The sequence below is a fragment of the Micropterus dolomieu genome, linkage group LG01 (assembly GCF_021292245.1).
Source record: "Micropterus dolomieu isolate WLL.071019.BEF.003 ecotype Adirondacks linkage group LG01, ASM2129224v1, whole genome shotgun sequence".
Taxonomy (NCBI): Eukaryota; Metazoa; Chordata; class Actinopteri; order Centrarchiformes; family Centrarchidae; genus Micropterus; species Micropterus dolomieu.
The window spans coordinates 44288223-44303723 of record NC_060150.1 but is presented as its reverse complement, the minus strand read 5'-3'; the positions used below and the strand labels follow the sequence as shown (position 1 = coordinate 44303723).

The 15501-nt window shown below is 41.0% G+C and overlaps 1 protein-coding gene across 1 annotated transcript in view; it reads right to left on the bottom strand.

Annotated features, from left to right (window-relative positions):
• LOC123964331 (cadherin-10-like) overlaps window positions 1-12166 on the bottom strand; it is a 39769-nt gene extending 27603 nt beyond the window's left edge. The window contains exons 1-2 of the mRNA XM_046041385.1: window positions 11866-12166; window positions 2376-2670 (exon numbers count right to left, since the gene is read on the bottom strand). Of these exons, the coding sequence (XP_045897341.1) occupies window positions 2376-2670; window positions 11866-12102 (532 nt within the window). The 5' untranslated portion in view covers window positions 12103-12166. The remainder of the gene's footprint in view (window positions 1-2375; window positions 2671-11865) is intronic.
• Window positions 12167-15501: the final 3335 nt, after the last annotated feature.

The following is a 15501-nucleotide window of genomic DNA, read 5'->3' as shown; positions in this document are numbered from 1 at the left end:
ACACCGGTTCTTTGCAACCCCCACCCCCAAGCCTATTAGCGTATCCACAGATCTGGAGTGTCTAAGAAGCCAAATATCTGATAGCAGGAGAATGACTGTGATCCATTTTCTCTTCCAGAGATGCTGAAGCCCCGTTTCAGTAGAACAAAGGGAAATGGTTAGCCAAGTGCTACCTCCCAAATGGCGCCTTGCGGGCCCAAGTGTTGCCTCATTACATGCAGAAGAAAATTAATTGAGTAGAAATATTTAATGGCAAAGTGGTATAAATATAGAATTGTGCAATACAATGGGATAACGACTCCATGAAACTTCTCTAATTTGATGTCAGTTATGATCTGAATGGGGCGAGAGGAGAGTTCCCCTCCTTTAAAATCAATGTCATTTGTATGGATGAAGGATGTTGTGGAAAAAAAAAATTAGGGGACCAAGAAAGCAGAGAGAGAAAGACCACGGTTGTCTGATTTGGTGTAAGTGACAGTTCGGGAGGATTCCTGAGCAAGTTCACCGAACCTTGATCACTAATACCTTTAACTAGGGAATTAGACTCAAAGAGGCTTTTCTGACATTGCGGCTTTTAGAAAATATCACTGATCCACATCAGCCATCTCATCGCCGACTTTGAGCTTTTGAAAAGAATTTTCTGACAAACAAGTCAGGAATAATCGCAGTTTTTGTGCAGGGGGAGTAAATTACCTTCAACTATAATCATTCAGTTGTCAAAGAAGGGGAGCGTCAAAGTCGTCTGTTACTAAGCGTCCGAGAGAAGAACGTCAGAGCTGTGAGACTATAATAAAACTCAAAGTGTATGTCACATTTAAAGGGGCAGTGTCTCGACGCAGTCACTCGTGAACACATGCTCTGCCAAGCGGTGACATCACACCTCGGTTGTTGCCATGGGCACCCGTGCTGCCCTTAGATAAGTGCTGGCCTCTCTCTTGGGGTTGCTGAACCAAGTGACAACTCTGTCACATGTCTGGGCTGCAAGACCGATGTCCCTCAGTCCCTGAAGCAGCAGCAGCAGAACAGAGAGTTCACTCCATGTTTTCATGCAAGTATTGATTAGGAACCTTTTTATATTGTTTATCTATATTCATGAGTCCAGTATGTACTTTTAGACTAAGAGCTAGAGCCAAAGTGCACGGTGAATTAAAGTTTAATTGGGTGCTGAATGACAAGAAGAAATTTCAATAAGAATACAGCAAATGGTGCTGTCTCAGAAACTGGCACTGCGGCAATGGAATCCATAATTATTCACTGTGATGACACAGCTGACAATGCTGGTAATTAAATTGAATACTGTTTTAATAAGATACAATACTGTATTTAAAAGATTATCTGCACCAGTGCTGTAACCGTCACAGAGACGCTTTACCTTGTTTATTCTCTGGTCATAAAACAGCTCCTAGGCTTTCTCACTTAATTAGTCGGGCCCTCTTTGTTGAGTCTGCATCATTATTATGATTGATAAAGTCCCATTGATCCGGTAAGACTGGCATTTTAGAACGTCTCTATCCTATCTGAATCATAAGCCTTTTAATCCTGCTCCTCACACGCACAAGCACACACCTTCATTTGTGTAAGCACTTAATTATTGTCTGTTTTATGATCAATAAATATGGTTTTGCACAATAAATGCAACTCGCTTTGCCTGGTGTACACATTCAAAAACTAATTTCTTATTTCTCATTTCTTACTGGATATCATAGTTACATCATAGCTGCATTCACTCATACTGTGTACACTGTATTTGTGCTGCAACTAATGATTATTTCCATTATCATTTCATCTCCTGATTATTGTTTTGATGAATTATTATTATTATTATTATTTACTGATCTATTTTTTGGGGTTGTTTAGTTTTCATTCATCATTTCTCTATATGGCCAAACTCAGGAGTGCGGGGGTTGGGTGGGGCTGTGGAGGTTACCAGTGCCTAACCAGTCAGGATGGTGTGGGCGGTATGGGTGATTCTTTTACAATGCCTAATGATTTAGGAGCTGTGTTTATCATATCACACTGTGTGACGAATCTTAACTCATGAACCTTTTCCAGAGCTTTCAACCACATCTCACAGTCTTACCCTGCTGATGAAGACCAAGGGATGTAATTCAAGGCTCTGGGAAAAGGCAAGTAAGGGGACGTTGAGTTGATTATTTTGTGACAGAACTTCCCAGGTCAAATCTGAACCTTCACGTACAATCACATTGATGTCCAATAAACCTTTTTTCCACTGTTTTCCACTGCTCATATTCTACTGATACCATTCCACTACAAGTCAAGGACTGATGAATGATCTCACAGCCCTATAGTGTAGATAGATACTACAACATGAAGAGCTCATGAAAGTGTGAGGAATATTTACGGCAGGCACTTACCGATGTCAGACATTTCAGGGACGTTGGCCATGTACGGGTCCTTGGTGAACCGAGGCTCATTGTCGTTGATGTCGTGGATCTTGATTATGAACTCGGACTGACCCTCCAGGGCCTCGTTGGTGAAACGGTTGACAGCTTTGGCGTGGAGGATGTAGTAGGCCTTCTCCTCCCTGTCCAGCCTCTTGGTGGCGTGGATGTCTCCTGACTTCTCGTCTATCTTGAAAAGGGTCCCCGCTCCCTCACCTGTGAGGACGTATCTCACGCTTCCATCTCCTCGATCTGAGTCTGAGTGAAGCTGTGGAGAAAAGAAAAGAAAAGAAAACGTGATAATGTGGATCCCCGAAGCACCAAAACAACAATTTCAACCAGCAGTTTGTGGCATTTTAATTTTAATAAATTTCCACTTTGCAGCTCTCCATTGTCAATTGTTATAGCACAACAGTGATTCAAACTCCAGTTTATGAAAGCTTTCACATTTGGTTAATTTGCTCTTATGAACACTAAGAATCAGCTAGCTCTTTCCAGGGAAATATCTCCTAGTTAGCATGACCAGGAACAGTCAATGTGAACAGGAACTTCATCTACATAAAGTCCAAGAAAAAACAGAAGCATCACACATCTGGCAGCACTGTTTGATTGACAGATTTCTGACAAGTGCAGAGCAAAAGAAAAATCCAGCAATGAGCACTTTCTACTACAGATGTCAAAAAAATCAAATTTCAAAGCAGAATCACAGTTTTCCACTTAAGTATTTCTGATACACTGTGCACATATCAGTGATCTGACCAATCTGGGCCTTGGCAAAGAAACACTGACAGCTTTGATAAGTACGTTTGGTGTTATTTAACAGATTCATATCATCTTTAGTAAACTGTCATCGCGTTACGACGATACACATTTGTGGCTTCACCTCGCCTGTGAAATTCACATCCTGCCAAGAAGAAAACACACAGCCGGAGCGTTTAAAATGTAGCATTTACTGGTATTGTTACATACAGGTTGTCACACTTTTTACCGCAGGGCCACGGTGGCATTTTCACAGTGATGTAAAACAGAATGCCAGTGGGTCGAAGTCTGTGAAGTACCAGCATGAGTCCACACACGTCCGCCAGCCTGCCAATCCCTGATGGATCAGCAACATGACCAACATGCCAGAGGACCACGAGAGTCCACTTGTCTGTGGAGCATCTCATTATTATTTGCTCTCTCTCTCTCTATCTCCTGTTTAATTTTTTTTCTGCATGAACAGCAGCTTAGCATGCACTGACATTTTAATTCCACCACCAAATCCCCCCAACATATTTATCTCAGAGAACTCATCAAAAGCTTGTCCAGTCGTTTCCCCTCCCACTGCTTCCCTGCCTACTTCCCTTTACCCTCTTTAATAACCAAGGACATGGTAATAATTGCAGGGGGAGGTAAAGGGTAAAAGGAGTGTACATGTTTGCAAAGTACAAACTGAGGCTAACGCCATCTGAATGTTTACCCCTATAAGTGGGTGCTAGGACGTTATTCTGAGGTCTGTTACTGACACGTTGTTCACTCAAGAAAGCCTCACTCAAGTTTGATTTTGATGGTTGGGCTGCATATTTTCCTTTGAGCGTGAGTTGTTGTGTTGTCTACGTTCTTGGCTCTGCCGGTGGACAGACTGAGGGGGGATATTGTGCGTTGCAGCTGGGTCACGTGGGAGCACACTGCAAAGTCTCCCTTCTCATCATATATTAAAAAGCTTTTCATCCCAGGTGCTCGGAAGCTTTACTAATTCATGCTGTTTTATCAGGGCAAAGCTGGCACATGTGAGACGAACAGCTTTGTGGATTAGCATCTTTAACACTGTTTTGTTCGCCTGCTTGAATGCTGGTAAAAATGACTGTTTTCATTCCTTTCTCTGTCTGTCCAACCAGCCAGTTGAGTGTGTTGCAGAATTTTTGCATCTTCGGATTAGGATCTAGAGTGGAGCACTGTTTCATTAACCCATTTGAATTATGGTAAAAAAAAAAAAAAAAACGTAAAATATAATTTTTTTCTTATGCTCTCTGTCGAACCCAGCCAGCAGACTATCCAGCAGAATTTTATTTGTTTTCTGTTCTGCTTTACAGTATGTGCTTCCAAACAGAGACTCAGTTGGCTGAAAACAATCCACTTCAACATTATTATCTTTCTCCCGCTGTTATAGCTGCAATGTCCTTTTCTATGATTGTCTATCAAGCTGCCTATCTCTGCCGGCACGACAATTCAGTTAATAACCGTTGAGTCCTCTCCTTTCGGCTGAGATGTGCGATAGACAGTGTGACATATGCTGTGTCATTTCTATGGAAACAGAGAGTTCTTGTGGTTCTGAAGAGTTCCTCCTCATTCCTCTGAAGGATATTACAAGGCAGCTCAGAGTATCGAACTCCAGGACCTGCTACAGTGACTCCATCCCTCCCAGTTGCCCACCTTGCTGGTGAGGAGAATTTACTGCTGCCCTTCTACTCAAATTAAGAGGGGGAAAAAAAATCTCTCCCGGAAATCAATGTGGCAGCCCAACGTGCATTCACAATGGCCCTTTGATCAATTTATATTGAAAATACAATTAAACTGTCACAGGGGGAGAAAAGAAAGCCACATGTGCATTCACTATGGTCACCATGAAGCCCTGCCACATCAATAGCTAGCCTTTTCTCCTCTGCCCTCCTATGGTACCAAATCGTATAAAAGGCAGAGAGCATGACGCTATAGCCATTAACATTGGGACTCCTGGGACATTGCAAAAAAAAAATCTTCAACTTATCAAGTCAATTCTAACTGTAACAGAGGCCGAAAATCCTTATTTTCTTAAAGGAGTAGTTTTACATTTTGGGAACTATGCTTATACGCTTTCTTGCAGAGTTAGATAAGAAAATCAATACCACTCATATGCCTGTCCAGTAAATATAAGGCTACAGCCACCAGCCGATTAGCTTAGCATAAAGTTGTTTTCGCACTTCCGTTCTCTTAAGGATGAAACAAATGAGATGCAACATGTTAATTAGTTTTACAGGTGCAGGTAGATGGATTTTGTCCAACTACCTCCTTTAAAAGTCCTCCTTTAAAATGGGTTATGTATGTATGTAACAGCAACATAAAATAAATTTCAAAATGTTTTCAAAAGAAAGTGACTTATAATAAGAGTGTCTTGAGTTGAAAAAAGTCTCTGCACTCAAATCAAGAAAACTTAAGTTGATTTGCATTGGTTGATTTGCAAACAGTAGAAATATTCTCACGTTTTAAGAAAATTAAGCTTTAAGGACTCAGTTGCAAACAAATATGATTGGATAAGATTTCTTTGCAGTGACTCAGCTGTGAAACAAACTATTATGCATTTACTTAAATCATTATATCTTCAATCATATGCTATATATTTCAAAACCTTCCACTCAATCAGCCTTCTCTGCTAAGTGATATCATAATATTTCCGATGGTTGGCATTTTTTCACAGTAGAAGATATTTATTTCTGTTCCTACGTGCTTCATCTTCCAGTTTGAAGTGGGCTGACAAGTGAAGTGGTACTCATCAGACATCTGTGCGTGAGAACTTATAAGCGATCCGTCTTTGTTTGTGAAATTAATCAGCTTCAAGTGCAGCAAATGTTAGTGCAGACTCGATCTGGCCGCCATTTGTGCTTCACTCGAGTTAGGCCAAAAAGATGGCACTGAAAATGGGCTGCTTAGGGCAATTAGCCAGTTAGCCTTTAAGGCCTTGTGTCCTGGCCTGTCGAGAACTGGCTGCCTTCTATGTAGCCAGATGGTAGCCTCAGACTGTGCACAAAAATAGCCTATAAAATGTGTGTTGATGTGTAAACTTGAGAAATGCAGTCAAAGTAGCAGAGACTTAAAGGTGAAATGTCAGTTAACATATATTTCTCTCTTGAGGACATCTGACATTTTGTTTTGTGTGCCATGCATAGTTTCCAGCATGTTATCTTTTAATTACGGGTACATCTCAACATTCACTTTGCTGCAGGGCCGTTGCTACTACTGAGGACACAGATGTCATGTCCTCATTGCTGTTTCTGTGAATTTGGATTTTAACAACATGAGTAGTAGTTTACATTGTGCAATTACACACAAACCATAAATGGTGTCTTTTTAAAGCTGAGTCTTTATCTTAGACTCAGTATCTTTAAATTTGACATTCTTACACTGCAAAAAATAAATAAATTCTGCAGTAATTTTTTGTGTTTTCTTAACAAAAAACAAAAAGCAAAAAAACAACTGCTAGTATATTTAGACCTGTTACCAATAAAAATCAAGTAGTTTCAAGTATTCTCTAAAATCTAGTTGAATTTTTTTTTTCTGCAACAAACTGCAATATTTTTTTTTAGATACAAACACAAGTTGTTTTGAAGAAATAAACAAAACAAATTGAAATACAAAAGGCTTTAAAGGGTTGAAATACCATTTAGACATTATTTAGACTGATAACATTTACAGTAAATATAATTTAAAAAGAAGGGTTTGCAGACTTCCGCCATAGCCATAGGTCCAGTCTTCTATAATATGCAAATCTGCAAATGTAACAACTACATATGTTTGGATTTTTTCCAAAGAAATTAGAATTACAGTATGTCAAAATATGCTTGTGCCTGGCTGAATCTTCATCATCTCAGCTGTGCATTTATTATGTTCGCGCAGGTCTGAAAATCCAGAATTGCGGATTAATCAGAAAAAAATCACATCCCCGGTTGCTAATTTCTTACACATCTGCTGCATTTGTTTCTACAACATGTTTGAGGTGTCTGTTATGTTTTGTTATATGTTTAGTTGCGGCACACCATTCACTTTAATTTGTGCAACAAATTCAGTTCATTTTGCCATAGACACCAGTGTTACAACTGACATATCTAGCAACGTTAACGAAAGTAAAATATAATTTGTGTATCCACTCTGTGATTTGGATCCACTCCATAATTTAATGAAAATTGGGCCAGTAGTTCTTCCGTAATCCTGCTGACAGACAAACAAACAAAGGGCACCGAAAACATGACCTCCTTTGCGGAGGTAATGATAGTTAGTTATGAAATATGAAATAATTAACATTTATCAGCAACCATGACTTTTTGGGTTCTTTTTGTTAAAAAACATCTTCAGGGGTGATGGGCTTGCATTGGGGAACTTGAGCTTGAGACGTCTATATATCTAAAATTCTGCCCACAGCCCTGATTTGCCCCTCATTTGAATAAAACTTGGCCAACTAAATACTTGATTGCAGAGAAAAGGCTCGAGTGTTTGATGATAGAATCGATCTCACCCTGACAAAATCAGTGGGTGATGCATGGAAACAATTGCAAGGTGCTGTGGTAACGTGTATCTCGCACAGACATCGATTCGTCCCTGCGATGTTGTCAGACAGATGTTTGCCAGGCCTTGTCGCTGCATGACCTCATCACACCCTTCCCTCCGCTGCGAAGGAGAGGAGCATAATTGAAGTCGCCCCCTCCCAGCGCACAAGCGGGAACTTATCGCCTAATCAACAAACACTGCCAAAGTGTGCTCCAGGTCGCCGCTGGAGACCACAGGGGTTGCCATGGCGCGGGTACAGCCAGGCCTGTGCCATATTGCAAACTCCTTGCTTCTTTGCCAAGGTGAGCAGCTGGTAATGGGGGAGCATGAACAGAGAACAAAAATCACCTCACCCCCCACAAACAAACAAATCCCTGCACCTTTCCACTCTGCTGCCATAAGATGCTCAAGTCCTTGCCCCAGGTTACCTCAACCGCTGAGTCATACACAACTGGGAAGCATAGTATGTCTGTGTTCATCCGCTGTTTTCTCTTTCCTCTGATTTCCAGCCCATTACTGGAGGCTGGTGTTGTAGGCATGTGTATTTTTGTGCACACTGGTGTGTTTGTTCACATACAGAGAACATTGCTCACTAGCTAGGGACTATGTTGAGGAGTCTACCCACCAGGCCCAGAACCACTGGGGCCTATCAGGGGCTGTAAATACTTTATGAGATATGATAGTAGAGCACAAACACTCCTAAACCACAGGCCATTAACCGTTTTCAGTGGATATGTGCCCTTTGGTAAAGTAAGAAATAATGAAATAAACAAACATTCTCTTCCCCCAGTGACAGCCCGGGTCCTCAGAGGCCTGTATGCAGCTCGCCTGCTAATGAGAGGCAGTGTACGATTCCCCTCCTGCAGGAAGAAAAAATCATTGGCCAATACAGCAAGATTAGCAAGATTAGCAGCCAACCAGCTCCCCAACAAGACACTGCCAGCATCTCCTATCCCCCTCATCTCGATCGCTACTCTTAATTCCTTCCTGTTCCAACTGCTTTTGTTACACTTGTTCAGCAAAGATTAAAGTTTCATTTGTTAGCACTTCACAACTCGATAAAGCCCTTGTAAAAATATAAAAAAAAGCCACTGGAGGAGATTGAGTTTACCAAATAACTGGAGACGGGATGTTGTAATTCAAGTGCAGTTTCATCATTCTATCTCTTACTGTGTGTCAAGAGCGGCTCCCTTGTTTATAATAACCTGCCATTGTGTTATTTCCAACTCATTTTTTTCACCACAAACAAAAGTGGTTTTGTTCCATGCTGTGTTCTCCGGTTGCCATGATGTCTCTTGCAGTGACAAAAGCCTTCCCTTTTGTGTTTCTCAAAGTTTAGTTTTTGTTTTTTATTCCTTCAGATCCACTACATTGTGAGAATATGCCCTCCACCTGAGGATACAGATGCAGATGGTTGTTCTCTATGTTGAGCCATGTGTTCAACTGAAAAGCTATTCATTTCTTTTAAGGGCTCATTCATTCACTTGTACTTTATCTAGCAATTAACAAACAGTAATTGCAATCAGATAAGATCTACGTACTGCAATCCTATGTGACAACTGGCTAGTGAGCTGACAATGAGGTAGAGCGCCCAGCTGCATGTACTTGGGGGAAATAACAAGCGTTCAGCGTCATGATTAAGTGTGGTGCTCTAAGGTTGGATGCCTTAATGGCGTCTTCAGGAGACAGGCTCTCAGGCCGCTTGCCTCTGTCTCTCAGATAATCCATTCTGCTTTTGCTATTAGTCATTTTACAAGCTAAAAGGACGAGTGGCACATCAATCACCACTCTCTAAAGACAAAGTGGTTTGATCATGCTCTGTACTTACTTTTGATCTTCATTCACTCTGGTTTCTATTGTTCTTTTCAACTTTTTTGTTCTTTCTCGTATTTGCTCGCCTCATACCATAGTGACTGTTGTAATCCTTTTAGACCAGGGCTGAAAGTCAACCCTCACTTGGGGAGGACGTATGTTGCAGAATCTCATTTGGTTGGATGACTCTATCCTCCGTGGACACACGATGGGAATGCAAAGCACTAGCCCCATTCAAGTCCTCGCACAAAACAGCCTTTCTTCCTCCTCAGTCGTCCTGACCTTGCAACGATGCTTCACAATCTCCTCAATTACAGTAGGTTGGAAGAGCAGACTGATATCTTGACTTCCGCTCCACTGCATGTAAAGCAAGCATTATTTGGCCCGTCTTCTTGTACATCCCCCAATGTTATCTGGGTCGACACTGTGTTTTCATTTTGTTGAACAAATAATACCTTCGGAGGAAGTCATATTTTACTGTAGGGCAAGACAGCCGCTTTAGGACAGCTCGATGTGAGTGGAATAGACATCGTGCAAGCAGCCACAGAGCTGACAGTAAGCACAAAATATATTGGACAGCCAACAGCAAACAAAGCCTGAGGATGGATGGATGGAAGTCCGATGTAAAAGCGTTAGCCGTTTGGAGTATCATGTCATGTCTACTATGTCATGACGAGATGATTTTCCTATTCTCAGAGACATAATGATACATACAGGATGTTATTTATTGCAAAGCATTTCATTAAGAGCAGATCTTTTCCTTTGAGTGTAGTGTTTGAATACAATGACTACGTTATCTAGAAATCCATTATGCTACTAAGAAAAGCACCACAGGTTTTTCCCCTTGTAGTGCTCTTTTAGAAACTAAACTTTCAAAATTGTTGTATTGCAATTTCAGATTTTTTTTGTGTGACTGTAATGTGCAAATAAAGTAATATTTGGTGAAATTTGCATCCATTTGGGTTGATGGATATGGAGGATTTGAAAAAAATATAGCAGAACTCTGTCTTTATAAATATGTATTGACAAGACTAATGAAACATTTTTAAATCAACCGGCAACTATTCAAATGTCAACACGCCAGCGTGTGTAGACAGTGGCTTTGTGTACGCTGGAAAAAAAGTCCCAGAAGAATAAACAAACATCAGTGATAGACTGAAATACACAGAATGAGGACGAGAGACTCCAGGAGACCGAAGGCTATAGATTTGATACTTAAGTCCAGTGAGATGGAAATTGTTGCTTCGTTTTTGTTGCAAACATCTTTGTCACTGCTGCGGTGTCATCACTTCTCAAAGATCACAAATCAACTTAACAGCGTCGCCAGCGTCCCTCTGTTTTCTAATCAGTTTCTTTTTGTGCCACTATTTTGTTTTTCTCTTTTCATCTGTGATGGCTGGTTATGACTGCTCACACCAGCTACAGAGAACGTCTTTTATTCGTTCTGAACAAACTGCTCTCAGAAATTGAAAAACCGTGTGAAAGAGCTTAAATTCTGAACAAGGTGGGAGCTGGGCTCAGCTCCTTCAAGTGACATGAGCTGATTGAATGAATGAATGAACAGTTAATGCACTATTTGGTTTCTAGAACATCCATACAAACATTTCTACTAATGCAATGTTAGTTAAAGGAGAAATTTACTTTAGGTAGACAATTTACATCAGATGTAGACAACACACACAAACATGCTCATCAGTTTGTTTGTTTTTTTGACAAAAAGCTATAACTGATGGCAGTGCAGCGTCTGATAAACCTGAAGACAACTGTCATTAATTTATCTAAGTAAAAGCAAGGAAATATTGTTCCCTTTGTTTGTATGTGATCTGTGATGATTAAGTGTTTTAATAATTGATACTAATCTCATTATGATACCAACGTTTACCTATACCAAAACAAACACTTTGAGATATGTAAGCATTTCTTTCTTTCAATTTTTTTTCATTCAACAAAAAATGTATGATGTAAGGTGCTGTTTAAAGAAGCTCATCAAGAACATTAACTAAATAAAATATTATTTATAACATAATAAGATTACAAATCTAACCAGACCATTTTTTGTACTCTATGTTACTGTACATTTCGGTTCATTCTAAAAAAGTTTGATGCCCAGCCCTATTTTAAAGGCATGTTTAACTTGTAAGATTTGTGTGTGTGTATATTGTTATTCTTGGCTTCAGATGAGATGAGCTAATCTCATGGAGCTGCAATCTGACCATACATAGATATGGTATGACAGAGCATGTGTGTCAATGCGTGTGTTCATCACTACCATGAAGAGCAGCGGAAGTCTACTGCAGATGTGGCAAGGTGTCTGATACAGGACTAAGGATAGACTAGGATAAATAAAAAAAGAGAATGTAGGTTCTTTAACTACCTTTCCGACATACTGCATGTCTGTCCCGGTGTACTCCTCCAACAAAAAGAACTGGTTCCACATCCAACCTCGTTTGGAGCGCCTGAGCGGAACTCCATTGGCGTCCTGTCCTGTCAGTCCTGTGGACCCCCTCCGCCCCCCTGTAGTCCTTCGCAGGGCCCTGAGGCTGTGCCCTGGAGAGCTGAGGTTGGCCATGGCCCACAGCACCATCAATACGCAAACTTTCCTTCTATCCATGGCCCCACCACCACAACAGTCTTCTCCCCCCTAAGTGGTCTGTGTCCAGTGGTCTTTGGTCAGAGTATCGGATTGGTCCTCATGCTGTAATCTACTGAAGCAGGAAAGGCTCCTCAGACTCACATAGAGCGGAAAACTGCACCTGGAACATTTACACAGAAAAACAGAGTGTCAATAGTGGGAGGGGAGGCAGCAGTTTGCTACTGCTACTCGTTTTGTTTCTGTATATATACATTTTATTTTTTATTTTTTTTACAGACAAAAAGCCTAAAATCCAACAAATAAAATATCTAATAAAAACCAAAACAAGTAAACCATTAACAACAATGTAAACAATGACTGAAAATTGTACATGACAAAGAACTGAATTGCGAGACAAAATCTATTTTTTAATGAAACCAATCGACTTAGTTTTAAGATACAAAGTTATTGTCTCAAACCCTTTGGGTTTTTTTCTGCTTCCACATTTTCTTTTCCTGTACCATTGTCTGAGTTCAGACAGTTTATTTGTGCACAAATAATTTAACAAAAACATCCTTACTTGCAACTCTATGATTTTGTGTTTTGATTTAGAAGCTTCTGCTTTAGGTTTGGATGTCTTATTTATATTTTTGGTTTCTTCCTCACATTTTACACTATTTTCTATTTTGACCTAATAATTACTGAAGGATTAATCAATAGTGAAACTAATTGTTTGTTTAAGCTCTTTTCCCATACAGATCCATCTGTGGGAGATCTGTATGATACCCATTAAGATGCAAATACATGCTTAAGGCAGAAAAATAAGAATATTAAGTAATCAAGTACAGTAAAAAACACACACACACACACATCAGACAGATGCCAACATGATAAAAGCAGTTTGGAGAAGACATGAAATCTGTAACACAGCTCTGCATGTGATTGACTTTTCTGCATACATTCCTATTGACACAAGCCCTGATATACATTAATACACACATACATACTGTATTGTGAGTGTCAGTCATCTGATTGATGGGCAGGCTGAGTGCTGCCTAACTTGATAAATATCAGATTAGGAATATTACACATCAATGTATAGGCTTACATCTAGTACAACATGTGTAGAGCTACTTTATCTGAATTAAGCCGCTAAATCAACATCTACTAGAGTGCAAGGCTGTACGTGGTGCGGCCCTTTCTATCTTTTTAAACAATCTGCTTCGGCACACTTTGTTATCAGACCCAGCAGAATGCCAATGGAGACCCTGGGCAATGTCAACCGCAGTTTATTACCTTAAGATCAGTGTAAAGATACTGAACAAAATGACTGTTTGAAAACCACAGAGAAGGGCCTTGATGTAGGCAGTGGAATATCTCTGCTTTCCGTCTCTCAATCATTTCTCCCGCCCATCTTTTTTCGGCTTTCTCAGTCTGCCGTCCTCTGAAGGCCAATGCAGAATGCGCTGGCACATGTGAGAAGGAAACGGAACAAGAGGAACAGCGCAGGACGGAGGTGGAGGAGGAGGAGGAGGAGGGGTACGTAGAAAGAGAAAGAAGGCCATGTATTCTGCTTTTGTTCTCATTATTCCTCCCCGGCTGGGCGATATCCAGGCCGCCAGTGTTCCTCAGCTGTGGTTTGGTAGGAGGGTTATCAGTTGGTCCGCTGGGGAGCGTCTGCAACGTTCCTCCATATCGCACGTTCTCACAAGGCGTGTGGAGGGAGTGGGGGCATGGGGGGAGATGAGGGTGCTGCCTAGCCCCAATATATGGCAGGTCTAGTCGGCTTCCCTCACACTGTATGTTGGCGAACGAGGAAACGATGTCTCTGGACATGAATTAAGTACCCTGACCTGCATGCAGAAGTGGAGCCAGACAGACTGAAGGGAGTGAGGGAAATGGAGCGAGAGAAGAGGAGTGAGAGAAAAGGTGCCGGCTAAGGGGAGTGGAGGCAGTCATGCTGTCACAATACCACAATTTTGTCTTGGATACAGCACTAAGTTTAGTTTCTGAAAATCTGATACAACAGAAATAATGAAAAACCATCAAGCAATGTCACAGAGCAGCCACTGAGCTCTATACAAACAGATGTCTCATCGCACACCACATCGACAGGGACAGCTTTACAGCAACTTTTGTACAGGGGTTTTGATGTCGGCTGGGTTTCTTTGTTGGTTTGATAAACAAAATACAATAGTTGCATATTTCACTTCTGTGCCAGTCTGTCAAGCTGTTTGTGGTGAAGAAGGATTCAGTTCAAAACATAATGGAGAGTTTGATACAGTTGTGTGTTTTCAGCTTTTTGGCTCTGTCTGTTCCACTGGCAGATGTTCATAAAGACACAGTTTGACTATCTTGTTTACTTTCACTACAAGCCCAACATAAAGTGCGCCGAGGGCACAGATTCCAACATCATGTGGAGACGCTTGTCAACTGTGAACCGTTTTTTTGTTGACAATGCTGTGGTGTACCTCACTTTGCACATCATCATGGTCCTCACATACCTGCTGAAAAGAAGAGAGTCTCAAAGCGAGCTGCAGAAAATTGTGAGCTAATAGCGAGAAAGCAACATTTGTTTAGAATTTTTCAAAGAAGTAGTTCCAAAATACTTTTTTTGGTTGTTTTGTCTGACCAACAATCCAAAACCCAAAGATATTCAGTTTATAACTCTAATTATGAAACAGAAACAAACTGTTGTTGCTTGATGTATAGCCTTAATTGATTATTACAACAATTGTCAGTTAATTTCAACATGACATTAACTTCATGCAAGTTCCCACTTGAGTATAGATAATCTTGGCCTTACAAAGAGTACTCACCTCTTTAGTTCCTCAACTGGCAGCTGTTTTTGTGTCAAAAAAACATCACCTATAGCTGCTGCTGTTGTTTTTGTATTGACAAGGGTGGATGATTGCGCATTTGTGCACTGCATTGTGCGATGACATCGGATTTTCGGAGCAAACCAGATGCCAAACTGTCTTTATGAACTTCTGCTATTCTTTAAACAACAATCCCAACGCCAGGAATTGTTTACGCCCTCTAGATGTGATGGTGAAGTGGAATTTCAGCATTTCAGAACACGCTTGCTAAAGGTTTTGGGTATCAGATGTAGTTACTGTGACAACACTAAGGGGCAAAGAGGGGAAAGAGAGGGAGTGTAGGAGAGCTAGAAACGTCCTGTCAGAGCAGTGTCAGCAGTCAGGCTGGGAGACTGGCCCATCCATTACGTTACCTGTCTTCCAGAGGCAGCCAATGCATGCCCTGCTTTCTCCTTATGAGGCAAATTGCGAGGGTTGAATCTGGGGGTTAGGTCCCTTCTTTCTCTTTTCCCTCATGCGTTGCAGTTTATAGCACTCTCTCTCCCTTCCCCCTCTCCCTTCTGCCTCCACATGTCATCCCCATTCCCCTGCCTCTGCCTACTTTGCTTGCATAGGCCTG